This window comes from Nicotiana tabacum, chromosome 8, assembly GCF_000715075.1.
Source record: "Nicotiana tabacum cultivar K326 chromosome 8, ASM71507v2, whole genome shotgun sequence".
Lineage (NCBI taxonomy): Eukaryota > Viridiplantae > Streptophyta > Magnoliopsida > Solanales > Solanaceae > Nicotiana > Nicotiana tabacum.
In genome coordinates, this window is record NC_134087.1 from 68,334,776 (window position 1) to 68,362,454 (window position 27,679).

The window sequence follows — 27,679 nt, forward strand, 5'->3', positions numbered from 1 at the left end:
ACAATGCCGTGCGCGCAGATCCTAATGTCTCGCCAGCGCCCAGCTGCAAGCCCATTCCAGTAGTGCCTCGCGCACAGACCCTGATGCCAAGCACCAGCGCCCAGCCTCAGGCCAACACAACAAGTGTCGCGCGGTCCACAGCACCGCGCGCGCAGACTCTAACCCGCAAGACAAAGTTGCTGCCATCGGACTTGGTTCTACATTGTAATAAACTAAGCCCTTTTCATTGTAATTATAGGCTAGTTTACATCATTTTCATTTAGTGTGCTTCTACAGCTTTATTAGGACTAGTCATGTAACTTTGGTTTATTTTTTTTAAGTATTATTATGGGGGATCAAGCAATCAAACATTTTCAAGCAAGCAATTTTTTGTACTGGTGTCTCTCCCCCTCGACACCGCATCTTTTGTAATCAACATTTCATTCATCAATAAAATCATCATCATCATTCAAAACCCAATTCTCTCTCAGCTTCCGCAATTGCTCGTGACATTGGTTTTCCCGCACGGCACTGACAATCTAGTCTAGCATGCGGAAGGGACCTTATTGGCGGACAGCAACTGCACTGACATCGGTTGCTTAGCCTTACGTAGCCCTTCCAAAAAATATCAGGAAGACGTTGCGTAACAGTTGGTATCAGAGCCTAGACTCGACATCGGACGAGGGAACACATTTGCCATCATCACCATTTCTAACCATGGTGAATCATGAGGAGCGCCTAGCATCCCTAGAAGAGACGGTTGACTGATTACGACCCATCGTGGATATGGTGCCTGATCAAAATAACAACCTAGTGCAAAGGTTGGACGACCTGGACCGCTAAATGCGGCAGGCAAAAAATGACATTGCAAACATCAGTTGTGACTCTGAGGATGACCGACAAACGACAGCCATTGAAACTGCCAATATTCATGGCAAATTTGAGGCAGACAAACTAACTGCCATGCAGCAAACAATAGACGACTTGACAGGCAAGCTCAATGTTGTAAATGCTGCCCTACAGAGCCTACTTCGAGGAGGCGACAACCACATCAGAGGTGCAGCAAGCATCACTCCCATTCCACAAAATCTTAAGATACCGAAGCCAAAGCCATACGACGGATCCTGGGATGCTAAAGAAGTGGAAAATTTCATCTTCGACATCGAACAATACTTCGATGTCGTGGGCCATTTGGAAGAATCCAAAAAGGTAGCAACTGCTGCCATGTATCTTCAGGTCGATGCCAAACTTTGGTGGCGGGTCAAATACGAAGCCATCAAGGTCGGTGAAGATACTCTCCAGACATGGGATGAATTGAAGGTAGCACTACGCATGTAGTTCTTCCCCGAAAATGTGGAATACAATGCAAGGAGAAAACTATGGGAGCTCCACCACACCAGATCAGTGCGGGAGTACGTGTGCAAATTCTCCGCACTCATGCTAAACATACGCGACATGGGGGACAAAGACAAACTCTTCACATTCATAGAAGGTTTGAAACCTCATGCCCGTATGGAACTACAGAGACAACGGGTAGACACCCTGCCCAAGGCTATTCAAGCTGCAGAATGTCTTGGCGATTATCATTTAGGAACTCAGAACGATAGACCCCAGCCGTCTGTCCGAGGGGGATTCAACGGGAACCATCCCATCAATGGTAGCCCAAGCAAAAGTGGGGGAGATCGGAGTGCATCCAAAACTAAGACTCCTCCCTCCAGCAGCAACAGTGTTGCATCAATCAACAACAATCAGGGGAGAAAGCCTCCCTCAAAATGCCTTCATTGCGGCGGGGCACATTGGAACAATGAATGCCCAAACATAAATGTCAATGCTCATTAGACTGTCGAGGACGAGTCAGATGCATCAGACACATCAGAATCAGACCAGGTAGGCGCCTTCAATGCAATTGTTGGCTCTATCCCACATGCCTTAGCGGGGACCAGTGCATGTCCTCCTAAGAAAATCTCAGTCCCAATCACCAAGAAAGGGAAGGAAAAGATGGACGAGAGGCCTCCTAAACAAGCGAGGACCCTAATGTTCGTCGAATTGAAAGTGAACGGCAAGCCCCTTCACACATTGATAGACACGGGTGCTACCCACAACTACCTGGCTTCAACTCAAGTAGAGCGCCTAGGTCTTGTTGTGCAAAAGAGCAAAGGTCGCGTCAAGGCCATCAACTCGCCACCCCAGGCATTGGGTGGAACAGCTACAGATGTCCCAGTGAAACTTGGCCCATACAAAGGAAGCATCGACCTGCGCATCGCAATCATAGATGACTTCGACATGATAGTGGGTTTGGAGTTCATGAGGTAGACCAACACCATACCAGTACCATATGCCAACATGCTCCTGATGTTGAGAGAAGACGGGGCCAAACCCTGCACCATACCATGCTTTCCCATAAAGATGGCCGTGAAAACATCTCGGCCATGCAGTTGGAGAAGGTAGTCAGCAGACTTGAACCCTTGGTTATGGCTACCCTTCGCAGCAACAATCAGCCATCATGTCATCGACCTCAAAAGACTGGTGACGCTCCTCAGTGTGTGAAGACTTGTCAACCATGCCACAAGAACAAGTCGGATCATCGCAGACGGGACCCTTGCAGCCATTACATGTCCCTCAGAGACCATGGGAAAGTGTTTCCCTCAGGTTCATCACGGGATTGCCCCAAGTCGGTAATCTTGCATCCATCTTGGTTGTCATAGATCAATTTTCTAACTATGCAACCTTTATAGCAGCCCCGCAGAACATCTCAGCAGAAGATACAGCTCAACTCTTCTTCTCGCACATTGTCAAACATTGGGGCTTGCCCAAAGACATTGTTAGTAGGCGCGACTCACGCTTCACTAGCTACCTTTGGACCCATCTCTTCAGGTGCTTTGGGTCAACATTGAGTCATAACTCAGACATCCATCCACCATCGGATAGCCAGACAGACCAGTTCGATGACATGTTGGAGGAATATCTCCGCAACTTTGCAACCGGGTCACAGAAGCATTGGGTGAAGCTCTTGGATGCTGCTCAACTATGTTTCAATTCTCAAAAAATCCATCATACAAACAAAAGCCCTTTTGAAATTGTTACCGGACAGCAACCGCTTCTCCCGCAAACGGTGAATGCATCAACCATGCCGAAATCTCCTCGAGCTGCCAACTTCTCGAGCGAATGGGAGCGCAACATGGGGATAGAGCAGAGCTATCTCGTCAAAGCCCAAGAGCGTGCAAAAAGATTCACCGAACAAAATCTTTGTTTTGCCCAACATCAAATAGGGGACAAAGTAATGCTATGCATCCCAAAGCGGTACTTGTTTGCAGAGGGGACCCATGACCCTCGCCTGCAACAAAAATACATCAGGCCCCTGCCCATTGAAAAACACATTGGGAAGTCCACATACCAGGTGAAAACTCCATCCTGGTGGAAGATCCATCCAGTCTTCCATGTCAACCGCATGAAATCATTGCGTCGCTACAACAACAAGCTCAAAGAACAGAGGGGCGCAGACCTCCCATCCAACAACCACAAGAATCATCATCATCATCATCATCATCATTATCATCATCATAAGGCTCCGAGGATGGTGCCAACTCAGGTGGGGGAGAATGTCATGGGCTGCTTTCCAGACATGCCCCATGACCCCTTGGCCGCGCCCCATGGCGGCCTAGCAAGCCTCACAATGTCTAGCGCCATGGTCGGCCCCGTGGTCTTGGCTGCGCCAAGCGACAAGCGCGCATGTGCCTCTATCGCCCCACCGATGCCTCTCGCCAGCGCCCAAGGGCTGGCCAATGACAACAGCGTCGCGCGCCCTGACAATGCCGCGCGTGCAGATCCTGGTGCCTCGCCAGCGCCCAACTGCAGGCCCATTCCAGCAGCGCCTCGCGCACAGACCCTGATGCCAAGCACAAGCACCCAGCCTCAGGCCAACACAGCAAGTGTCGCGCGCGCCCACAGCACCGCACGCACACCCTAACCCGCAAGACAAAGTTGCTGCCATTGGACTTGGTTCTACATTGTAATAAACTAAGTCCTTTTCATTGTAATTATAGGCTAGTTTACATCATTTTCATTCAGTGTGCTTCTACAGCTTTATTAGGACTAGTCATGTAACTTTGGTTTATTTTTTTTAAGTATTATTAGGGGGGATCAAGCAATCAAACATTTTCAAGCAAGTAATTTTCTGTACTGGTGTCTCTCCCCCTTGACACCGCATCTTTTGTAATCTGCATTTCATTCATCAATAAAATTATCATCATCATCATTCAAAACCCAATTCTCTCTCAGCTTCCGCAATTGCTCGTGACATTGGTTTTCCCGCACGGCACTGACAATCTAGTCTAGCGTGCGGAGGGGACCTCATTGGCGGACAACAACCGCACTGACATCGGTTGCTTAGCCTTACGTTGCCCTTCCAAAGAACATCAGGAAGGCGTTGCGTAACAATAAGTATGTCCAAATGTTTTATTATTTTCCTTAATTTTTAAAGATTTTTAAATCAATTTATTATATATATATATATAGCTGGTTTAGCATTGAATACCTCTTATTAATGTCTAAACTATTGCTTATGAGAACAAAGCTTCGTGTGTTGGTCTAAGATTTTCTAAATTGCATATAACAGCACTTGTATGCATCAGACCAACAATATATGATAAGTCCTCCCCTCACAATTGGTTTAGGATCAGAAACCAAATATCTATACTATCTTTTGATGTGTGGTATATGATTAATTTCTCTATCACAATGCACAAGATATATTTCCCAAAGAAGATTGGGGATATATGTTAGTTTTTCTAACATTTGGGGATGGAATGAACAGCTGAAAAATATGCTATATGAATCGAATTATCATTAATATGATCCTCACTTAGAAGATAATTCAAGTAAAATACCAGAAGCATTTGCCGATCCAAAATTAAATATCATATTTCAGCTGCAAATGCTCCTATTAAAATTAAAGTCCCTGAAGGATAGAGTTTACTGTACGCATCAAGCATGGCAGACCAATCGGATCCAAAGGTAACAATCCTTGAAAAATGATGGGAGCTAATGATCAAAATGATCATAATGGGGAGGAAATGAGCTTTAGAAGAGCCAACGACATAATATTTCATGAAACTCCCGAAGAAGTTCAGGTACCTAAAAATAAAGAAAGTGAAGAGATCTCAATAAGTTATGTCGCTTAGGAACCGATACAAAATAATCGTCGACGATATATTTGATATAGTGCAAGATTGTGAGGAATAAGAACGACATTTTTTTTTTTTTTGACTAATCAGAATTTTATTTTACTAATATAATTTATGTACCTGTTTTTGTCTATTTTATGTGACGGCATATTTAAAAAGAAATAAGACTTTTTAAATTGATGATCTTAAAATTGTTATGATATTTTTATAGCTTCTTAATCATCTCATTAAAAAATAAATAAAAAGTTAAAGGTGAATTATTTCTAAACACAATTTTTTGGGGAATAGACTAATTTCACAATTAAAATTGGACAAAAAGAAAAGAAGGAAAAAACAGTTCAACAGTTCCTCCAGTGCGAGAGTGTGTGTGTGAGAGAGAGAGCATATACAGATAAGGGGATGGTTTGAACTTTATTCTCTTCAAGTTGTCTTACTTTGTTGTTTCAGAAAACGAGGCTTTGTTTCTTTCTCTCCTTCCTTGTTTATATATTTAGCCTACATTATCTTGTGCTAAACTTAAAAGTGATTTTTGTCTCTCTGTTGTCTTACTTCCTTTTTCTTCTCCTACTCTATACTGCAATCCGTGTGTAAATTCTACTATAATCATTAGTGATTTTGCCGACAAAAATATAATCTTTGGTTCATTTACAAAACAACAATTAATCAGAAACTGAAGTAGCACTAAGAAAGACTTTTCAGATGTTGATTTTATTTGGATCACTCTTAATATTTCTAATTCAGAATTATTTGGAAGAGGAGGAAGGGAAGAAATAGTGACAGAGGGTGCATGAAGGAACAGTGAGAAAATGAGGGATGAGTATTCCAAGAAAAGCAAGGTGAATTCTTCTATCACAGCCCTTCTTTCCTTTTGCTTTCATTCCTTGTAAAATGCAAGTTTGGAGTTTTGTTTTTGTGCTAACTCAGTTATCGGTTTACTGACATTTTCCCCTTTGATTGCTGAAGCTGTCATGGTCAAGAAAATTAGTTGAGAAATGGTTCAATATTAAGGGCAAAACTGAGGAATTCCAGTCTGATGAATCTGTCCGTGGAGGTCAGCATCTAATTTCCTCTAGCTTTGAGCTAATTTTTTCTAAATATATGTATATATATACTCTTTGCTTTCTTTTCTTTTTTGTGCAATTTTTAAAATTGTTGGAGTTACGGTTGATATTTACCAACTTCACCAACCCTTCAATTGGGAAGTAATGTTAATCTTCCCTTCTTTAGGAAGTTATGAGCGGAGAACAAGCATATCCGACTGGGATCACTGCACAATGAAGAAGATTAAAACAGGTCAGTGGCATCATTGGTATTCTAGATGCATATAATTCCCAATTGTAGTATATAAGAGACTCTTGTTCAGTGACTTAAACTAATTCTAGTCTCTTTGCCCCCTCAAATGACCAGAAAAATCAACCAGGGGTATGGAGCATCCCCCATGGGGAAGTGTCGATCTTGATCGTCCTCAGATTATAAGTGTACAAAATTATAGGTTTGTCTTCTTGATATAGTCAGTCACAATATGAATGTTTTTCGGTACTCAGTTACTAATATTCTTAATTTCTTATTGCTCAGAGTCTTTGTCTCTACATGGAATGTGGGCGGAGAATCACCACCGAGCAATTTGAATCTAGATGAATGGCTTCATTCCTCACCCCCTGCAGATATTTATGTACTCGGGTATGGGCTATATGATTTGCGTCGCATTTTTTTTCTTTACAAAGTTTGTCATTTACCGCAGTTAGCTAAAACATCATTTGGGTTACATTTTACCTTGGTTGACTGCAATATTATTTGTTGTTGCATTTTCAGATTTCAGGAAATAGTTCCGCTAAATGCTGGTAATATTCTGGGAGTTGAAGACAATGGCCCCGCCAAAAAGTGGATGGCTTTGATCGGGAAGACATTAAACAGCGGTCCTGGTACTAGTGGAGGTAATGGTTGCTACACTTCTCCTGTTCCAGATCCAATTGCCGAGTGGAATGCTGACTTTGAGGGGTCAAAAAGACACAAGGCATCGTCCTTCTTTCATCGTCGTTCATTCCAGACTCCTCAATGCGGGATCATGGAAAATGATCCATCCATCTTGCAACCTCGCATGGATGGACGATACAGTGTTTGTGATCGAGTAATTCTTGGTCATAGGTCTAGTGATTTTGATCCTAATATTAGGTGGGAGCAGAGGCAAAGCGACTATACTTCTGCTCACTGGCCAAGTGATTATTCATCTTGTCACAGGCCAAGCGATTATTCATCTGGCCATAGGCTTAGTGACTATTCCTGCGGACAGAGGCCAAGTGATTTCTCCAAATGGGGCTCGTCAGATGATGATTATGGACCTGCAGATTCACCAACTGCTTCGTTTTCACCTGTGACAAATGGAGTGTACGCTCCTATGGAAGACGGTTATAGAATGCCCAAAAATTCAACCTACTGTTTAGCAGCAAGTAAACAAATGGTTGGCATTTTTCTCACTGTATGGATGCGGAGTGATCTTAGGGAACATGTTGGGAATATGAAAATATCATGTGTTGGCAGAGGGTTGATGGGTTACCTTAGGAATAAGGTAATTTTAAGTGGAGAAAAGCTTGGTTAGCTTTTGGCTGATTTAGAGATTTGCATATCTCGACTTAGAAAAGAAATACTTAACATAATGTGCAATTCCATGCTTGGTTTTGCAGGGATCTATTTCAATCAGTATGCAGTTGCATCAGACAAGCTTTTGCTTTGTTTGCTCTCACTTAACCTCTGGTCAAAAAAAGGGTGATGAGTTGCGCAGAAATTCTGATGTCATGGAGATCCTAAAGAAAACGAGGTTTCTGCAAGTTAGTGGTGCAGGTGAAGAGAAATCACCATCACCAGAGACTATTCTTGAACACGAGTAAGATGACTGTTTACTTCGTCAAAATAACTCCAGTTGTTGTTTTATGAGGATAATTGAGGGCAAAAAGGTGGAAAGGCCTGAGTTTAATATACACCTAGTTGTTTCCATGTAAAACCATGATTAGCTTACATTTTTTAATTTGTTCAATCTGAAATATTCAATGAATCCCTTTTCTGATGATTATCCAACTTTTTCAGCCGGGTTATTTGGCTTGGGGATTTGAACTATCGGATTGCACTTTCTTATCATTCTGCAAAAGCACTTGTTGAGATGCAAAACTGGAGAGCATTGTTGGGAAATGACCAGGTGTCCTAGCAATCTTGTGTTTTTGCTCCCACTCCTTTACCTGAACTTAATTTAGTTTGATTAAGTGATCTTGTCTTCTATTTCCTTGACAGCTGAGGATAGAACAAAGACGTGGTCGAGTTTTTGTGGGATGGAAAGAAGGAAAGATATATTTCCCACCAACATATAAATATTCTAGGAATTCAGATAAGTATGCTGGGGAAGACATTCAACCAAAGGAGAAGCGTCGAACGCCTGCATGGTAAGTGTTTTTCTTTGAATATTGAAAAATAAATATTTTCAATCTAAAATCACAGGCCTTAAACAAAAGCATTAAAATTTAATAACAAATTAAAACAGAAGAATAATTTTGCATCCCTTTTTTAAAATATCTAGCGAAGGATTTATCTATTTAGTTTAGAACTAATATGTGCAATTTCCATCTGAAGGTGTGATCGGATTCTGTGGCATGGAAGGGGTTTCCAACAGTTGTCTTATGTGCGTGGGGAATCAAGATTTTCAGATCATAGAGCCATTTTCAGTATTTTTTGGGTTGAAGTTGAGTCAGTACGCAATAGATTGAGGAAAATGAGTTGTTCAAGCTCAAGAATTGAGGTGGAGGAGCTCTTGCCCTATGCACATGGTTATACCGAACTCTGTTTCTTCTGAAGTAGAATGAGGACATAAAGCCTCAGTATTCGGTAGATACTCTAATTTTTGTGAGTATTCACATTGTTTTCCTTCAAGTTAACATTGCATTAGGAGCAAATTATTAATGTTTCATTAACAAGCTCCAACTCTGATGCAAGTGTCCTCTTTCCTCCATTGTGTTAGGTAATTATGCTATTCATTTGGTGAGACAAGTTATCTGCTTCCTAATAACTATCAACTAAACTACACAAGCGTGGAGCTCGGTGGCTTGGTTTGGAGTCCTTTGGTGAGATTGTGGCCAGCCATGCAAGAGACATGGCGTATCAACACGCTGGAAATCTGAGCTCATGAGCTGTGGTTTTGAGTCTACTTTCTTTTGGATACTAAGTCAGTATTTTTTTGGGGGGCAATTATAACAGGATGAACTTAACCAACGGTTAGAAGGATTTCCAAGTGGGAAAATGATAGTTCTGTTCCGAGATTCTTTATTATAGTTAGGTAGAGAAATTCAATGACGCGAAGAGAATGTGACATGGTGCAAATTAATCATGTTTCAATGAAGAAAAGGCAGAGATCTGATCATGTGTTGAATGCTGTATACTCAATTACAATGTACAGGAAGATATCCTGTTGCTTGCTTTTCTTTCTCATCTGTGGATGTTAAATACAGTAATAAAAAGTAGTAGTAATAGACAGATTTACAAGGATAGCAGGTAAAGTGATTTGGGAGGGAGCCATGACTCAGAATTCAGAAGCACCTTGTTTTGGAAGGATGCTATTAATTCTCTTGTAAGAAAAAGAAAAAAAAAAAAGCAAAGGGTGAAACTTGAACTTGTCCACAAGAAAATGACAAGTTACAGATGTTTGTTGCAGTGCAGATAAATGGAGAAGTTATGATTTCGGAACTCTTTTTTCTCTTTCAACATAGTTGCCCCTCAACTATGTGAACTGATTTTGATATGTCATGGTCTCCGACTCCCCGTTAATAATAGTTGCGGTCAATCTTACAATACCAAAACTTAGCTCACAATGGAAACTTCAAATCAAATAAATATGATGAAGTTTTGAAAAACTTTAGTATCCATCGAGTGAAAAACAAACAAATCAGCCAACTTGAAAAATAATTCCATTGATTCCTATAAAAATAGGAAACTTATACTCTACTACTTATATCTCTCATTCACACAAATTCATTTTTCATTATGCTACTACTAACTCTCATTTTAATTTATTTTTTATTACTAAAAGTAACATTCGCACCACTTTGTTTTTAAGACTAGTCTACTCTCTTCTCCTCGTCACGCACTGGGTCTCACTTCACTAATCAGAGTATGGCTTTATCAAATTCTAAGCTCTAATTTATCTGAAAGAGTGATAATTATACTCGTCGTCTCTTTCTCTTTTGTTAAGAGACATTTCACAATTCCTCATCTCAAGTTTAAAACCCTTCTGTATTCTCCCTTCCTAGAGACCAAAATTGAGGTGGGTTTTCCTTCATTTTCTGTTTTATTTCATCTTCTGCACTATTACCTCGTTTGTGATTATGGATTTTGATCGGTCATGCTTCATGTTAAAACATGGTTTTATTTCTCTATTTTGTTGACAGTTAATATTTCACGGTTATCTTCTGAAAACTTTTTATAATTTTTGTCCTTATTTTGATTCCTTTTTCTTCCTCTTGGCATCAAGTATCCACAAAACCCTGATGATTTTCAATGTTTTATAGTAGTTAACATCATTTTCTACTCCTTTTTTTGGTGACCGAGAAATCCATCGGTGGCCAACCCTTGGGACCCACTGCAGCCTTTGAAACTCGGGCATAGGGGCCGCCCCTATTGTGCAAGGCTCGAACCTATGACCTAAGTCACAAGTCCCTCAACCTTTGCCTGGACTAAGCCCTGGGGGCTAACATCATTTGTTTTTTACTACTTGTTTTTTGTAATTCTGTTTCTATATGAATCATCTGAAGTTTTTGTAGATAAATAAATGAAGGAAAAACAAATTGTGAAGTCCATTAGCCGTTGTGTTACCATCACCTGTTTATTTTTGAGGTTGACTTACTTTGGAACCTTAGGCTGGGTTATTAAAAAAGTTGATTAGGCTTATATATACTTTCAGAGTATCTAAAAAACTGAATGCATATTTAACAGTTAAACCACCTAAAGTATCAAAAAGGAGAAGTTACAATGAACAACCATGTGCTTTCATAACAATGTTAAATACATAAGAATAATCCATGAATAAAACATTGGTATGCTGGATTTATGATTACTTTCTTTGAAAAAAATTATGTGCATCTACGGCCTATTAACCTGAATAATGTGTAAAAGATGGAAGAAATAACAGCCTGTGTATCAATAGGTATGTTCTCTACAGTGCATTAGCATTTCCAAAGGAAAACTACATTCATATTAACGTTCTCTTTCATAAAAGATTTTGGACTGAGAGTCCTGGATTTTCCTTAGATTTATTTGAAACATCAGATTATTTGTGTAAAAGCAATTTGGTTTAAGTGTTATGGAAGGGTTACTTTGTTGCAGTAAGTCATGTTACTTTGGTTGAAAGCTGCAGGTTCTTCTTGAAATTCTCTCAAGTACTCATGGGCTCAGTTGCTGATAAGTCGGATGATGAATATTCAATAATTACTGATAAAGGAGACATCGGATTCGTTGACTTTGACAGATATAAATCAGCTTGTAGCTACAATCCAAATGGAGAGAGCGAGATAGTTGTTATATCTGTTCCATTTCCACTGATAGGGGGAAAACCTAAATCAGGAATTGTTGGTGAAACTATTGTCGATTCAATCACAATAGAGAATACCACTAATGATTCGCTGGAACTCTGGTCAATTAAGATTTATGACTCGAAACCTGAGGATTCGTTCACTCTATCTCTGATGAAACCTCCAACTCCATGTTCCGACATGCAATATGTTCAAGAATTTATGGAGTCCTTTAGCTTAGAGGATAGAATGCTACGACCAGGTCAGACACTAACAGTGTGGTTGTCTTGTAAACCGAAAGAAATTGGGTTGCACACATCAGCTGTGCATATCAATGTTGGCGATGAGACCGTAGAAAGATTGGTTTTTGTCCTGGCTGAGGATAAGGTCTCGCAGTCACTAGCTTCGAGCAGGCCATACTACAGAGATAGAAAGAAGAAAGCACCAGCAGTAGATGTTTTTGCTCCTAATGCATTCGTTGTGGGTTCTCGTCCTACAAGGGCACGAAATCAAGGATTCAGATACAGACTTCCTTCATATCGCATTCCTGGGGATATAAGGGAAATGATAGAGAAGGAACAGTTTCCTGATGTTATTGGGGAAGGTTTAAGAAGAGATAATTACATTCTTTATTTTAGAATTTTACTAAATATTGAAGAAATCAAGATGGAGGTTTGTTTTCAAATTTTGATTTGAAGTACTGAAATACTTCATTTTGGGTAGTACAAAAATCTTATAGGCTTTTTTTTTTTTTTTTTTGCATCAGGAAGACATGAGGGACTATGAAATGGAGTCCGCCACCATGAAGCGAAGGGGGCCTCAATTTTTGTCCCTTGATGTCCCAGGGCTAGCTGAGAGGAGGCCGTCACTTGTTTATGGGGATTATATCTTTGCAAGGCTAGCTACTGCAGATGCAAGTGAGACCACCCCTTATCAGGTGCTTTCATATATTTGCTTTGGTTTATATCATAACTTGCTACTTAATAATTTTAGGCTCTCTTTACTGCATAATTTGGTGAAAATAATTATAAATCCATGGTACCTGTAGCTTTTCCAAGTTGAAAGAATGTTGGCCATTACGGCTACGGATGTTGTGGTAGAGCTTCAGCATTTTTGCTATTGATTATCTTCCTCGAGTCTTTCCTTGCTTTGTTTCTGTTTTTAATATCATTTTTTCATGAAGGGGAGACTTGGCCCTGGGAGAAACGGTAAAGTTGTCTCTATCTGACATGTAGGTCACAGGTTCGAGTTATGCAATCAACCACTGATACTTGCGTCAGGGTAGGCTGCCTGCATTACACCCCCTTGAGGTGTGGCCCTTCTCCGGATCCTGCATGAACGCGGGATGATTTGTGCACTGTGCTGCCCTTTATTTTAGTTTCATTTTCATTTATTTTACTGGAAAGCACACCTACCTTGTCCAATGACACTTGCATTGCAACTTTCTCAGATACATGTTAAAAGTTCCACTCTTTGTCTAAGATATGCATAAGAAGAGGTTTAAGTACAGATAAAAGAGAAATAATCATATATCTGTGAGATTTTATACTTGAACTCGAGAGATCAAAAGAAGTAATTTATTTACATGAACTTGGTGATTTTTGGTGGTTCTTGCACAGGGTTATATCCACCGAGTTGAGGCGGAAGAAGTGTATTTGAAGTTTGATAAAGAATTCCACATCAACCATGTTGCTGGAAATCTTTATAATGTGCAGTTTGCATTCAATCGTACGAGTGTGCGGAGGTTACACCAAGCCATTGAAGCTACAGAAAGCTTAAATGGAGAAATTCTCTTTCCATCAGGCATATCCAGAGCAAGACATATACAAGCTGCCAGACTGGCACCTATTTCATGTACGCTTAACAAGGAGCAGACGACTGCAGTTGAAAAGATCCTTGGGTGCAAAGGCGGAGCTCCATACGTTATCCATGGGCCTCCTGGTACAGGCAAAACAAGGACTCTTATAGAAGCTATTCTCCAGCTACACGTTACGAGGAAAGATGCTCGTGTTCTCGTCTGCGCACCTTCAAATAGTGCTGCAGACCATATACTTGAGAAACTTGTCAGTCAGCAGAATGTTGAAGTGAAGGACCATGAGATTTTTAGGCTGAATGCACTCACACGTCCTCTAGACGACGTGAATCCTAGTCACATTCGCTTTTGCAATGTTGAAGTTGATGCCTTCAAGTGTCCTCTTCTCAGGGACCTTAGAAGATATAGGATTATTATATCTACATATGCTAGTGCATCTCTTCTTTATGCTGAAGGTATTAAACGGGGACATTTCTCTCACGTTTTCTTGGATGAGGCAGGACAGGCATCGGAGCCTGAAACCATGGTTCCTCTGTCGCATCTTTTAAGGAACGAGACAGTAGTGGTACTTGCTGGTGATCCACTGCAACTTGGTCCCATAGTTTTTTCAAAAGATGCTGAAAATTTTGGGTTGGGGACGTCATATATGGAAAGGTTATTTGAATGCCAGTTATATGGTGATCTCAACGAAAATTATGCTACCAGACTAGTAAGAAACTATCGGTGTCATCCAGCAATTCTGCAGCTTCCCTCAGAAATGTTTTATGGAGGAGAGTTGATCGCATGTAAAGAAGATGATAAAGCTTCTGCTCAGACTTGGGTGGACCTGCTTCCAAACAAGGAATTTCCGTTGCTTTTCATCGGCATCCAAGGTTGTGATGAAAGGGAAGGAAACAACCCATCATGGTTCAATAGGATTGAGGCAAGCAAGGTAGTAGAGATCATAAGGGATCTGATAGAGAACAAAGGTCTGAAAGAGGAAGATATTGGGGTGATAACACCTTACAGGCAACAAGTACAGAAAATAAGAAAAGCCCTTGAGAGTTTCGATTGGGCTAATGTAAAGGTCGGTAGTGTTGAGCAATTCCAAGGTCAGGAGAGAGAAGTTATTATTATCTCGACCGTCCGATCAACTGTAACACACAATGATTTTGATAGAATCCACTATTTAGGATTTTTAAGCAATCCGAGAAGGTTTAATGTTGCTGCTACAAGAGCCAGATCGTTGCTTGTAGTTATTGGGAATCCACATATCATCTGCAAGGTAATTCTGTATTAATTTCTGCTATTGCAACTAGTAGTATCAATCTAGATTTGATATGCCACAGTAAAGCTGAAGTTTCTGTCTATCCTTTTTGTTTATTTTCCTGATCCTGGTAATATCTATTGTTGGTAACCGAGGAGTTGAATATTCTCAGGGAGCTAAATGTTACAGTTATTCATAATAGTTGAATTGTTGTGGGCATATGTGGAGCTTAAACTTATGAATCATGAGACTAATTTTGCCAAAATTGCTATTTATGAGTGATAAATGCAAATATTTACTGACGTGTACAATATGGCAGGACCCCTACTGGAACAAGCTTTTATGGTATTGTGCAGACAATGGCTCCTATAAGGGCTGCTTCTTACCTGAAAGACTGGAGATCCTTGAAGAGGATTCTGGACGAGCAAATAATTGGTGTGATGACGGGGCTCAAGCAAAAAGTTGGGACTGCGAAGGAGCACAAGCAAAAAGTTGGGACTGCGAAGGGGCACAAGCTAACGATTGGGACTGTGAAGGAGCAGAAGCTAAAAGTTGGGACTGTGAAGTAGCTCAAGTTAATAATTGGGATTATGACCAAGCCAAGAATTGGAATGACGGAGGCACCTGTGAAAACGAAGGGAAACAGAATCTTCAGCCATCTCCGGAGGTTCAATGTGGTACAGTTCACCAGTCAGAATACATCCCAGACCCTGTTATGGATGAAGCTGAATGGTCTGATGGTTGGAAATAACTGCAGTAATAGCTAAGAGGCTTTTAACTTTTGGAGGTTGTACAAACTAATAGATTTCACGCAGATTCTGTACTAGGACATGCAGTTTTTGCACTTTCAAAAATTCAAGCTCCAAAATGCCTTGTCAAATTTACATAAAGTGGTTGGGTGAAAAATTCACGCTCCACATATGCGTCAAAACTGACATCTTGAAACCTCATATTCATTATATTCCATGAAACTTGACCACAATGGACATTATCAAAACAGTGCAAAACTCATGTATAGACATCTCCAAAGAATGATTATAAACTACAAGCAAGCTCTCTAATTCTTTTTTTTTTTTTTTTGGAAGAAAAAGACAAAGTGGGTTGGCAATTTAGTAGAACTTGAAAGCCATTGCTCCACAGGCTGCTAGAAGAACAAGTGTTGAAAATCTATCAGAAGATGGGGCCGCTGATGGTGTCAAATTAGGCTTGAATCCTGAATTATCATCAGGGTTTCCAAAGCTGTCTGTTGGGGAAGGTGGTGTTAAACCTGTATTAGGATTACCTGGTGTTGTATCAGCCACTGGTCCAAAAGGTGTGAATGGCTGAGGAACATTAGCAGCTGCCATATGCATAGCATCCATAAGCCATATTAGACATCAAAATTCAGCAAGTTCAGTTCAATTCACCAGAAAAATCAGAGTTTTAATTACCTTCAGGACTAGGAGATGGAGGTGACTTAGGCCTTTGAGATGATCTAGGAGATTTTGTTGGTGCTAAGGCAGCTGGACCTGTCAGCCAGAAGTTTTCATTAATCCCAATATTTTTGCAATTGAAGATCTAATCTTATTTTTATTTTGTTGTGTTACTAAAATCTGGAAATGCTAGTGCGAAATTAAAGAACCAGAGTTGCTTTTGGTACCTGGAGCTGGAATAGGGGAAGCAGATGCTGCAATGTTAGTAATACAATTCAGAGTTAGTGCCCAAATCAATTTGCTCAACATTCAATAACCTCTCAAGGGTAAGAAAAGAAAAGACAAAAAAATTGTTCTTAAAGGTAATCTCACTCCAATATTTATACAGAGTAGACCAACCATGAAACGGACTGTGAAGTTTTTGCTTCAGAATGCATATTAGTTCAATATCAAGCTAAATTTTCCAAGTCAAATGACCATTTTAACCTTACAATGCCAATATACTCCAGCAAAGAAGCTACAAATTGAAGCAAGTATGACCACAAGTGAGACTTTTTGTGGGGCTAAAATCTCCACATGAAGTGGAAAAGTCGTCTCAAAAGACTTTTCGTGGGAGCGACTAGAAGATCGCCATGAATAGACTTATTCGTGGCAGACTCCTAAAGGATGTGAAGTCGCTTTTTGGGTTAGTCACTACAAATAAAAAGTAGAGTCGCCAACCCACGAAAACTTTCAAGAAAAGTCGCTCAAAAGAAAAACTAGGTAGTCACAAAAATGTTCAAGAAAAGTCAGTAATAAGAACTTGGTTGATAAAACAAATAAGAAACAACTTGATTAATTACCTTTGCACTGAGGGGGGACACCAGCCATGTTACAGGCTTTGGGTAGGGAAACTGCTAATGTCCTGTTAATGGGTACGCGAAAAGGAACATTTCCAGTAACAATAAGGCAGAGGCAATCTGTGCCATTACTCATGACACACTTGAGAGATCGGCAACATTCTGAAGTTGGTGAAGAATTGCTCCCACCAGTAGTAGTGAAGTTTATGCAAGGGCTAAAGCTACGTAACATTGCGCCGCTACATGCTGTACTAATCTGCCCTGAAACAATTGACTGCTTAAAATAATAGCCAAAATTGATACCAATAGTTTAAGAATTTTAACACTAACATTTTTGTTTGAATTTAAAAGACTTGGAGAAGTTAAAAGGGAACGTGCAAGGAGGAAAGATGATTCTATAGAAGCTTGATGTTGGATGTGGAAGATTTTGATGACAAGTGATTTATAGATGATCAATTGGGATATAAGATCAAAAGGAAAAGAAAAAAACAAGAAATATGGAGGTTCAAAGTGGTAGTTTTGGAGCTCAACTACCTTAACAAATCACTTCAAATGATGGAGTGTTTAATTAGGTCATCTTGCAAGACTTCGCTCTCTCTCTCTCTCAATATAAATTGCATTTGGATTTCGGAAGTTCTTTAATACTAACCCCGGTTCGCTTTAATTGATTTTTGGTCTTTCTTTTCGTGGTCCATAATATTTGATTTATTTAAGTATCAAGAAGGAATTAACTTTTTTTTTTAAAGTTGCCCTTGAAAGTAAAGACTTTCGGAGTATCTATTATATCTCTAATGAACAAATTAAAGAGGCATAGTAAAGGATAATATGATCAATTTTATTATTAATTAATGTGAAAAGGTGGATTCCTTAATATGTAAAAACAATAAAAAAAAAATCTATTAAAATGGACAAGAGGGAATAGTTTTATTTATATATAGTATGTTTTTATCAGTTAGATGTATTAATTCCTTTCTTGTTTTTTCTTTTTTGAACTGAAGTCTAGTAAAAAGTCAGAGGAATAATCAACTAAAAAGTGAAATTCTGCTATATATTTGGTCCTTTAACTACTTTGAACCTGATTTTTACTCTTAGCATGCAGGTAAATGGAAAAGGTTGCTGCTGAATGAATTCTCTACTATCGAATATGTTTCAAATACATAGATTATCTATATATACTGCTTCATACATATATATACCTCTCTTTTCCTACATTGCATTTTTCCAGATCATATTTTTTATAAATTCTTATCGACATAGTAATTTCCTGCCTCAGATAGTCCTAATATTTTTATTATCGGACGCCCCAAATGAAAAAGAGATTGATATATAACAACATAATAAGTCAACAAAGTTATCTACTCCATTACTTAGGAGTTAGGTCATCAGCCAGTGCTTATACTAACGGGTTAATGACACCGAATTAATGACACGTTATTGGAAATCTTACCTCATGAATCTTTATTAGTTACCAATGTATTCCCTTCTGTAATCAGAAGACAAATAATCACCCCTAGCAGAATGTATATATAAATCTCCAGCCCCCCACTCCACCAAATTAAGAAGCAAAGCAACTAGCTAGTCTAATATTTCTTTGGTTTTCCCCTAGTTGTTGTGAGCAAAAATTAATTATAAACATATCTGTCGCAAGACCAAAAGATGGGATCGAGAGGGATGAAAATTTGCATGGCTTTAGCTGCAATAGTGAGCATCATTTCAACAGGAGCAATGGCTCAATCCAGCTGCATGAACGCGTTCTTTAGCATGTATTCATGCCTTAGCTATGTCACTGGAAGTTCAAAAACACCGTCCAGCTCTTGCTGTTCCGCCCTCTCTGGCGTGCTGCAGTCGCAGCCCAGGTGCCTTTGCACCATTGCTAATGGAGGTGGTTCGTCGTTGGGCGTCCAAATTAATCAAACTCTTGCGCTTGCACTGCCTGGTGCATGCAAGCTGCAAACTCCTCCTGTTAGTAGATGTTATGGTAAGTAATTTACGAAATACTAGTATTAGGCTATTAGCTAGTACTCCATCTATTTCATTTTATATCGCATGCACTCTCATCTTTCTTTTTTAGTATATTCCAACAAAAAGGATACATTTTTATATTTGGAAGTTTTTCAACTTTTAACTTCTCATTTTACCCTTAATGACATAGAAATGTCAATACTTTTGATAAGAGTCAAAAGTGTTTCTTTCTTAAACTTTATGCTCAATCAACACTAACGAAGGTAGTAAATTAACATGATTTTGAGACATGCGCTATCCAGACTATAAGTCGGTATGCATATTGCACCTGTACTACAAAGTGTTTATGGATTACCTTCATTCAATATTTTCTCTATTGATGCATAATTAATTTGTCTGCTAATAATAGTATTTGATACAGCTGGTAATGGACCGGCAATGTCTCCAATGCCAATGGGTTCGCCAGAGGGTTCAGTACTTCCCACGGAACAGAGGATTCTTAAACTGGTTCATCGTTTTAAGGTAATTAAGTCATGAACATTGCACTCACGTACCAGAGTACTAAGACCAATTCATTAACCTAAGTCTACAAAGTTGAAGCAATTTACAACAACTCAGGTCGAAAGATCTGCAACTATATATAGATTGTGGGTGTAATTTCACCAGAGTATGTAACCCTTTTAGCATAGTTCATGTCCTAATCAAGAGCAAATATATGATAAGTTATGATATTTGTTTTAAATTAAAGTACTAATATTATTAGCTAGGAAGCAGACAGTAAATAGAAGAAATGAAAAATAGCGAAGATCAATTATAGTAATTCACGAGTTACAACTGTTAATTAAGCATATATCCACATAAATTTGATTGTACATTTGTGAGGTCATATTACTAAACTACTAATTATCTATGATTGTCTATTTATGACATCTTAATTACTTATCGATGAATTGAGCAGGCTCGAAGACAACAGGGACCAGCAGTACCTATGGTGGAAGCCCCTTAAATCTCCCTCTTCAAATTGTTGGAGCCTTCTCTCATTTCATGGTTTCTATGCTGAAGTTTCTGAGTTTCATTTAGGAGTTCCAAAGAAGTAATGTATTTATGTAATGTCATGTTATGTTGTGAAGTGATTTTATATTATAGTGTATTGTGCATCCTTCTCAATTTGCCAGTTCTCTCTATATTCTACTGTCCTAGCAATGCAATGAACTCCAAAAGTTTGTGAACATTTGTAAAGTTTCAGTTTGACCTTCTGCTTTATATTCAAGAAGCACATTCACGAATTTACTGTCTGTAACTCATAAATATTGGTAGGAATTTAGGCATGCCGATAATTAGGAAATACTAGCACCTAAAAAAAATTAAAAAATAGTCTCGAAAAGAAGCAATAAATTTTCTTCAGGAGAAAAAGAAGTGAATCATGGCTCAAGCTGTGAAAATTAAATTTAAATTTTAAGAAAAAGGACCAATAAAAAGAGTTGTCCAAAGATGAAGATGTTATCATATAATTTACAGATTCCCTAGGTTTTCCCTTTCAATGCATAAATAAATTCACTTACGTGGCAAATATCACTTGAAAAGTTAATGAACTAAATTACAATTATATATCTTGAAGTGGAAAGACCAGCATATTTTTGAGATCTCCTAGCCCAAGTCTAATTTACTGTTTCCGCTAAAAGTTTGAAGAAAATTGTGGATAGAGTCAGAAGTTAGAAGCATGTGATAGATTTACACTTTGTTCTTGAAGGTCTTCGCCTTTGGGCAGAATCCTTAGGTTTTTCTATTACCACCAAACAAATCATGGTACAGAGTGTTGGCCTAAGTTGATCAGCCATATAACTAACCACTTGTCCTCTTCTACCTAGTAATTCCTATATAAAATATCAAAACGAATATCAACGTCTATCTGTGAAAACCTGTTTTCTTTAATGGTAGATAATACCAAAATATGTTCTTTGAGTACTCTTCGTGTCTTCCACCTCCTTTTTCCTATATAGACCAAGCGCACAGTTTTTCTCGATCAAGATTACGTGATCAACTTTTCCTAGATAGAAAACACTTTTCTCGTCATTTCTCCGAGGTTTCCTGAGTATCAAAGGAATGGCAAGTCAAAGGAATGAAAGGGGAGCAGTCTTGATTGTGTTGGCGATGATCTGGGCAGGAGTAACTGCTCAAGAAAGCGATGACTGCACGAACGTATTGGTCAGCATGGTACCTTGCATGACCTACATCACATGGAACTCCTCGCCGCAATTCTCAGGTTGCTGCACGCAGCTTAGCACTGTGGTTGATAAGAAACCAGAATGCTTGTGTCAGGTCCTCAATGGGGGTGACTCCAACATTAACCAAACATTAACCAGACTCAGGCTTCGGCCCTCACTACTGCTTGCAAAGTTCAGACTCCACCTGCTAGCCGCTGCAATGGTAAGAAGAAGCTTCATTCTAAAATCCCCGCATTTAACTTATTAACACACAAAGCATCAGAGGCAGATGCAAGGCATAGGTACCGGGTTCTACTGAACCCAGTCCTTAATTCTTGGCGCGGAGCATAAATTTATGTGTAAAAATTCATTAATATTGCAATGCATAGCAATATGAACCCATAACTTTAAAAATACAAGGAGTTTAACGCTAAAATTTTTACAGATTGAACCCATAAAACTTAAACCTCTGAAGCATACAATCCTGACACTGCTCCCTAAGAACAGTTGGTCTCTCCTGCTGGACCACCAAATTCTCTATGCACTAGCTACGCTACGTTTTTTTTCTTTTTTTTAATTCTGCCACTACTTCAAGAAAGTAAAATTTTGGTTTTACAAAATGCTTGACATAATGCCATCAACTATGTTGACAGGACACGGTTCTAATTCAGTACCGCCATCACAAGGCGGTTCCAACGATGCAACTTCAACCAATATGGCAGCGCCTCTTTCTTTATGCTTTCTCTTTATTGCCTCTTATGCTTCAATTATCAACATGGCCTGACTATTGTTACCTGCCGTAGACTTCCAATGTATTTTATCTATTGTACTCTTGATGGTTAGCTAACCTGTCTGTTACGGAAGAGTGCTTTTACTTTTTAAACATTAGCTCATATCAGCAATCAGCTTTCTACCAGGCTAATTCGCCATTGTATTGCATATTCTTTCATCCAGCAATATTGCTAATAATATTCTATAATCTTTGGTGCGCATTAGTTGGATCCATTCAGGTGAATAGTCTACTGTTTAACTAATCTTTCGAGAATAAATAAATTGCAAACACCCAAAAAAAAAAGCTTCACATTCAAAGAAATTAATAAATTTACAGAAAAAAACTAGCAAAATAATTTTTGTTGGCCTACAAGAAAGGTATGCCTACACAGGATTCACACATCTACAACAAAGGGTGTATATACCCCAATAGAAGACCTCGTCAAACCTACAAAGGAGGATATTCATCTGACGAAACTGTATTTCCATTATAGGCTCACAAGTCTAACAGAAGTCTTCACTGTCCAGTTTTGTAGGCCACTTGTCATCTAATTTCACCTGGTGCAACCAAGATCAAGATATCATGTTACTTGAAGCATTCTAGTGTTACAAAATATACTTAACCTTTAAATTGTTGTACTACAAAAGAAAAACAAAAAAAATAACTATGAAGCAGCTTAATTCTGCATTACTCTTAAACACAGGAAAAGTCCCACGAATTCCTGTAACAATCTACTTTTACAGATTAAACTTTGGCACTAATGTCACAACTCACTCCTCTGCGCTGGAACTAGCAGCAGAGTGACGTGACAGAATCTTTTTGTTGGTCATGACTAACAGGGGTAAAACGGTGGACGCAGACGAAAAGATGTCACATCTTATTCAATCTCTTATTGGAAATGGTAGGGGAAACAGGAAAATTAGACTTTCATGCTTCCTCCGTCACCTATAACCATGGTTATGACCAATTCTCCATATATGGGAGTCCCTATCCTTGCTGGACATTTACCATACTAACCAGAAACATAAACTACATTCCATGAAACATTTCCTTCACAAAAAAATAAAAAACGAGAAGAGGAATTCCATCCATGTTTTATTCATGCAATAAATCAAATGAATTGCATCCTCACCGCCCTCACCCCTTTTTCTGATAAATATCCCTGGCCCAATCTTATCATCCACCAGGTAAGTTTTCCTTCACTTAAGTAGGCAAAAAGTAGCTTATTCCAAACTAAACCTACTACAGTTTAAACAAAACTTAAATGACAGTATTATGGCACTATCAGAACTCGCCAAATAAGCAAAGATTCATCTAAAGCCAGTAAAACTGATTCTTACTTGGTTCATATGTAAAAATGACATTTTTTTCAAGTGTATATTCTTTTAAAATGTTTGAGAATTTACAGGAAGTAGAGCATAAAACCACAAAGTACGCATTGAGGAGAGCTAAGAAAGAACATTTCACTTCACCCAAAATATCAGAGTAACTTGCAACAGAACCTCCAATTTCTGAATGAGAAATGGCATAAATCAAAGAAGAGAATAACTGGAGCTATAGCACCATGACTGTCCTTTTTTACCCCAGAAAAACAACAGTACTACTCATGGCAACAATGGGTGGAACGTACACGAACCTACTCACATACAGGCGGAGGAAAGGGAATATGCAAGTTTGACGAAAGAAAGCCATATTTCTACAGCTCTGACGTAATATTTATTATTCTCGCGACCTCAACCTTAAGATCTAGGCTAAGGCCTCAATAGCAGCATGTTCCCTCTCGGTGGTGCCAAATTGTAATAATTCATCAATCAAGTCTCACCCATTAAAGACCTAGAATGCAATGTAACAATAAAGTCAAAATGATGTCCAGGTGAGACCGCTCTTTTACATGCCGGAAACTACTACGGCCAATTCTCAATCCCAAACTAGTAAGCGTCTGACTACAGGAATCCTCTAAATCAATCATGCTCCATTAAAAAGTAACTCTTATATTTATCTCCGTTGATTAGGAAACAAGAATCGTTTCAGATGACAAAGAGGCCAATGATACATTTGGACCTGACTGAAATCAGCACATGCCGCAAGGTAAATATGGCTTACCAGAAATCAGATAGTTAATTTCCTACTGTATGGAAATGACTGAGAAAAAAATACAAAGTCCCAAACACCTTTAATTTGAAGATACTAATAATACACAGTCAGCTATTCAAAACCAGCATAACTATTTGAAAGAGTTTAATAGCATTTTAGAGCATCAAAACCTCCTTAGACTCAAACTGTCAACCTGATAAATATAACCACAATATTCAAAGGAAGCAAAATACCAAACATTTAGCTTCTCAAATTTGAAAAAATTAGGTTAATCAAGTTATTGTTGCAATAATAAAAAGAGAGCCATAAAAGGGAATGCAGCATATAGCAAGTTGTCTACCTAGAGCCTCAACATGCATCAATGTGAGCGAGACCTCATAAATTCTTCAAGTTTCTCCCACACCTCAAGTGCTGCAGCTCTGTCCTGGTGGCGTTTGTTTTTACTTATCTGCAAATTCAATTGGCAATATTGGTAAGACATAATAATGTTTGACTATAATTATATATTTTTAATGCATTACTTATCTTGCATTTAGGTGTTTTAATGCTAAACTATACTATATTTGTTCTTAATTGAGTCTATTTTATGTATAGGTACTTTGGAGATGAAATTGGGAGCGAACTAAAGATTTTATGTGTATTTTATACACTACAAAAATGATTTATGATTATTTAATTATGGGACAATGATTGAAGTTGAGTATTATAAAAGAAGACAAAGAAAGACAATTGACAAAAGAATTTGAAAAGTAAGAAACGAGAAAGGAGAAAGGAGAAAGAAGTTAGGCAGCAACTTGGTAAGTGAAGCAGCAGCAGCCGACGCCAGGGTACAAGCTCGCGTTAGAGCAGGCGAAGCAAGACCATTTCCTGGCGTTTTGCCTCGCGACGCGAGGGGTGCAGCAAGGTTCGCCGCGCGTTTTGCCTCGCGACGCGCGGTCTGTCGCGAGGGTGTTCCGGATTTCATGCCTATTTTGTCTCCTATTTGGTTTTGGACTTGGTTATTTCGTCTAGGCCTTTTCCCTACACATATAAATAGTCATTAAACACCACTTTTGAGGAGAGACTGGGATTCGACCTAAGGAGGCAAGAACATACTAAGAGCAAGGCGGGGAATTCTTCTACGAGTTTTTCACTTCCTTCTTCCTATTTCCATTATCGGTTATGAATTCTAGGATTGTAGTTATGCATACTATTATGAATAGCTAATTTGTTATCTAGAGTTTTGAGTAGAACCTTTTGTAGGATAAATTCTTGTTATGTTTTTATATAATTGAGCCGTTGGATTTCTCTACTTGTTCAACTACGTGTTTATTGTTGTTGATTGAATGGCCATCAATTGACTATGCCTATTTAGTATGTATTGCTTGGAAAAGGGTACATATTTAGGTAGTTGTTGAACAACATCACTCCTGACATATGTGAGGAACTTTAAAGGTGGGATTAGGAATAACGAAACCTTGGTGCGATCTTAGTGAACAGTGAATTAGTGTCAGCTAGCATAGTTCGGAAGAATATGTCTAGTAAATTGTGGTAGTTGCTCGGAAGAGAATTATGACACCCGAAGTACTCACGATCGGTAGAGAATACTTAGGTGAAATTATAGAAGGCATAGCGGGAAGGATTCCGACAATTGGACAAATCATAACTCTAGACCTCTTTAATCTTGTCTTCAACCCTTAGTATCTTTAGTTGTTAATTTTCTATTTTAATTTGTTAGTTAATTAGTTATACATAAGTATCTTAATATTTATAACTTAGGAATTGTTCAAGCTTGTCTTCTTGGCAATATTGAACATCTGCAGCTAAGCCTTAGTTCTCTGTGGGATTCGACTCCGAACTTGTAAACCGGATTATATTTGCAGCGAGCGCTTAGTCCTTTTTTTAAGGTATAGTTGGGCGTGATCACATAACAACCATACAAAATAAAAGGCAAATTGTCGTCATAGCATATAATTGACAGTTTTAAGGATAAGGACTAAATGAACAATCATTAATGTGCTAACCGAAATAATCTTGACATTCCACTGCTTTGCGGTCTTCGCTGACTCCACGCTATCATCCTCAAAACGCAAGAAAAATCCTACAACTGCAATAAAGGGCAGGAAATGGATATTGCATTAAGTATAAAATTTAACTTTAGATTCTAAGCGAAAATTAACCCCAAAACAATCGCTACTTTTTAGTCTTACTATTCTGATCCATTTCAGAACTACTGTTGCAAGAATCTATCATCATTTCGCAAACAATTTGGCAATAATTCAGCTGCACATAATCATTCAAAACTTACTCTTGTTAAAGATCTCAACATGATTCTTAAAGGGCCAATCTTTGAACTGCCATTCTTTCCCCAACACGAAAACAGCCACCACACGATCCCAATCCTCCGCCTTCAATGCAGAAGGCTTATCCCTCACCTCATAGGCCGTAACTACCCTATCCCTACTAAACTTCTTCTGCACCGTTATACAATCAGGTTTCGTCCCCTTCATCTGCTTCAATTTCACATCAGTTGGTATAAAGAACCCATCCTCCAAAAACTCCTTCACATTATAAATAGTAATCAAAGTCGAAAACGCACTGGGAACCAAAATAATCGGCACACCCTCCCCTATCTTGCTTCCCTTCAAATGCATTTTCGCCTTCGGCCCACCATCATACCCTAATTCATCACCACCGCCAAAACCCCCTCTCTCTATCCGATTCTTCGCTACCAAACCGTATTTCCTCTGCAAAGACTCTGCCCGCTGCCGCTCCTCATCTCTACGCAACGCTGCCGTAAAAACACTGTAAAAATCCCGGTTCTTACACATCAAAATCGACTCCCTATCCTTCAAAGGCTTCTCTACAGCTCTAATCAGCTCAATCGGGTTTCGATTTTCCAAAACCCTAACATCCGTTAAAAAATTCTCATCGTTACCAAGACTAGCAGCAGAAACAGAAACAGGAACCGTAGTTTCATTGGGCTGAGGGAATTTGAGGAATTCAATGGAGTCGGACGAGGCAGTTTTCCCGGTGAGATAATCGAGGAGGGGTTTACGATCAGGGAGAGTGACAGCGGGGATACGAAGGGAGCGTGATTGCTGGATGTAATCAGTGTGTTTGAGGTGGTGATTGGTGATGAAGTTGATTAGGGTTTCGAGAGTGTAGCGATTCGCTTGCACGTGCTTAGAGCGGTAAGCGGTTTCAATGGTGCAGGGGAAAGAGTAGTCGTTGCCGAAACGGTAGTCATCGCCGATGCGGACGATTTTATGGAGCTCGTTTCGGATCGTGTACTCCCGGAGGAGGGTTAGGGGATCCATGGGAGTGATTGTCAAGTTTTGTTTCACTGTTGGACTGAACTTACGAGGCTTATTAGCGTGTGTCCACTGTTGAACATGTTCTGTTGTTCAAAGCTGACGAGCTAAGAACATGTGGCCAAATTAGAGCCCCCCCCCCCCCCCCCCCCCCACAAGTAGAATTTTTAATGACGAAAAAAAAAAGGAAAAAAAGTAATTCCTCCTCTCCACTTTAATTAATTTTTAGTTATTTTCACACATATTAAGAATTCATATTTTAACAATAAATTGACCATATTAATCTTAATTTTTCATTAAAAATTCAACAAATACTCCTAGGCTCTTTACTCTAAGG

General features: G+C 39.1%; 5 protein-coding genes across 7 annotated transcripts; 3 read left to right on the forward strand and 2 right to left on the reverse strand.

The window, feature by feature from the left end:
• Positions 1–5,497: 5,497 nt before the first annotated feature.
• On the forward strand, positions 5,498–9,632 carry LOC107821117 (type IV inositol polyphosphate 5-phosphatase 7-like). 2 transcript variants are annotated; one of them, XR_001656068.2, is made up of 11 exons: positions 5,498–5,998; positions 6,126–6,213; positions 6,390–6,455; positions 6,570–6,654; positions 6,738–6,842; positions 6,975–7,728; positions 7,844–8,043; positions 8,244–8,352; positions 8,445–8,593; positions 8,781–9,050; positions 9,166–9,632. XR_001656068.2 is itself a non-coding variant. In XM_016647525.2 (11 exons), the coding sequence occupies exons 1-10, from the start codon at positions 5,969–5,971 to the stop codon at positions 8,998–9,000; spliced, it is 1,806 nt and encodes a 601-aa protein (XP_016503011.2). In that variant the 5' UTR covers positions 5,498–5,968; the 3' UTR covers positions 9,001–9,032; positions 9,166–9,303. The 2 variants fall into 2 exon arrangements, 1 of the variants encoding a protein (XP_016503011.2); XM_016647525.2 differs by having other exon boundaries at positions 8,781–9,032; positions 9,166–9,303.
• A 429-nt stretch (positions 9,633–10,061) lies between these two features.
• Positions 10,062–15,697, forward strand: LOC107821118 (putative RNA helicase SDE3). The gene is made up of 5 exons (XM_075219336.1): positions 10,062–10,464; positions 11,554–12,379; positions 12,474–12,644; positions 13,327–14,784; positions 15,086–15,697. Exons 2-5 carry the CDS (start codon positions 11,582–11,584, stop codon positions 15,515–15,517), a joined length of 2,859 nt encoding a protein of 952 aa, XP_075075437.1. The 5' UTR covers positions 10,062–10,464; positions 11,554–11,581; the 3' UTR covers positions 15,518–15,697.
• Positions 15,698–15,872: 175 nt separating this feature from the next.
• On the reverse strand, positions 15,873–17,618 carry LOC107821116 (non-specific lipid transfer protein GPI-anchored 21). 2 transcript variants are annotated; one of them, XM_075219338.1, is made up of 5 exons: positions 17,552–17,618; positions 17,021–17,278; positions 16,406–16,432; positions 16,197–16,274; positions 15,873–16,105 (listed from the first exon to the last, which is right to left on the reverse strand). In XM_075219338.1, exons 2-5 carry the CDS (start codon positions 17,247–17,249, stop codon positions 15,876–15,878), a joined length of 564 nt encoding a protein of 187 aa, XP_075075439.1. In that variant the 5' UTR covers positions 17,250–17,278; positions 17,552–17,618; the 3' UTR covers positions 15,873–15,875. The 2 variants fall into 2 exon arrangements, with proteins under 2 accessions (XP_075075439.1, XP_075075438.1); XM_075219337.1 differs by lacking the exon at positions 17,552–17,618 and having other exon boundaries at positions 17,021–17,529.
• Positions 17,619–18,538: 920 nt separating this feature from the next.
• Positions 18,539–20,100, forward strand: LOC107821122 (non-specific lipid transfer protein GPI-anchored 5-like). Its single transcript, XM_016647530.2, has 3 exons — positions 18,539–18,995; positions 19,401–19,501; positions 19,938–20,100. Exons 1-3 carry the CDS (start codon positions 18,674–18,676, stop codon positions 19,983–19,985), a joined length of 471 nt encoding a protein of 156 aa, XP_016503016.1. The 5' UTR covers positions 18,539–18,673; the 3' UTR covers positions 19,986–20,100.
• A 2,149-nt stretch (positions 20,101–22,249) lies between these two features.
• Positions 22,250–27,431, reverse strand: LOC107821119 (protein CDC73 homolog). The gene is made up of 4 exons (XM_016647528.2): positions 26,337–27,431; positions 26,053–26,135; positions 24,390–24,497; positions 22,250–22,512 (listed from the first exon to the last, which is right to left on the reverse strand). The coding sequence occupies exons 1-3, from the start codon at positions 27,346–27,348 to the stop codon at positions 24,408–24,410; spliced, it is 1,185 nt and encodes a 394-aa protein (XP_016503014.2). The 5' UTR covers positions 27,349–27,431; the 3' UTR covers positions 22,250–22,512; positions 24,390–24,407.
• Positions 27,432–27,679: the final 248 nt, after the last annotated feature.

Coding starts and splice junctions, on each gene's coding strand:
- LOC107821117 (XM_016647525.2), top strand. CDS start 5,969: ATGAGGGATGAGTATTCCAAGAAAAGCAAG. Junction 6,456..6,569: donor AATGAAGAAGATTAAAACAG/GTCAGTGGCATC, acceptor TCAAATGACCAG/AAAAATCAACCAGGGGTATG. Junction 6,843..6,974: donor GCAGATATTTATGTACTCGG/GTATGGGCTATA, acceptor TTGCATTTTCAG/ATTTCAGGAAATAGTTCCGC.
- LOC107821118 (XM_075219336.1), top strand. CDS start 11,582: ATGGGCTCAGTTGCTGATAAGTCGGATGATGAATATTCAATAATTACT. Junction 12,380..12,473: donor TTGAAGAAATCAAGATGGAG/GTTTGTTTTCAA, acceptor TTTTTGCATCAG/GAAGACATGAGGGACTATGA. Junction 12,645..13,326: donor GTGAGACCACCCCTTATCAG/GTGCTTTCATAT, acceptor GTTCTTGCACAG/GGTTATATCCACCGAGTTGA.
- LOC107821116 (XM_075219338.1), bottom strand. CDS start 17,249: ATGTTACGTAGCTTTAGCCCTTGCATAAACTTCACTACTACTGGTGGG. Junction 16,433..17,020: donor TGTCCCCCCTCAGTGCAAAG/GTAATTAATCAA, acceptor CTAACATTGCAG/CATCTGCTTCCCCTATTCCA. Junction 16,275..16,405: donor TTCCCCTATTCCAGCTCCAG/GTACCAAAAGCA, acceptor TCTGGCTGACAG/GTCCAGCTGCCTTAGCACCA.
- LOC107821122 (XM_016647530.2), top strand. CDS start 18,674: ATGGGATCGAGAGGGATGAAAATTTGCATGGCTTTAGCTGCAATAGTG. Junction 18,996..19,400: donor TCCTGTTAGTAGATGTTATG/GTAAGTAATTTA, acceptor TATTTGATACAG/CTGGTAATGGACCGGCAATG. Junction 19,502..19,937: donor AACTGGTTCATCGTTTTAAG/GTAATTAAGTCA, acceptor TGAATTGAGCAG/GCTCGAAGACAACAGGGACC.
- LOC107821119 (XM_016647528.2), bottom strand. CDS start 27,348: ATGGATCCCCTAACCCTCCTCCGGGAGTACACGATCCGAAACGAGCTC. Junction 26,136..26,336: donor TGTTGAGATCTTTAACAAGA/GTAAGTTTTGAA, acceptor CCTTTATTGCAG/TTGTAGGATTTTTCTTGCGT. Junction 24,498..26,052: donor GGAATGTCAAGATTATTTCG/GTTAGCACATTA, acceptor TTGAATTTGCAG/ATAAGTAAAAACAAACGCCA.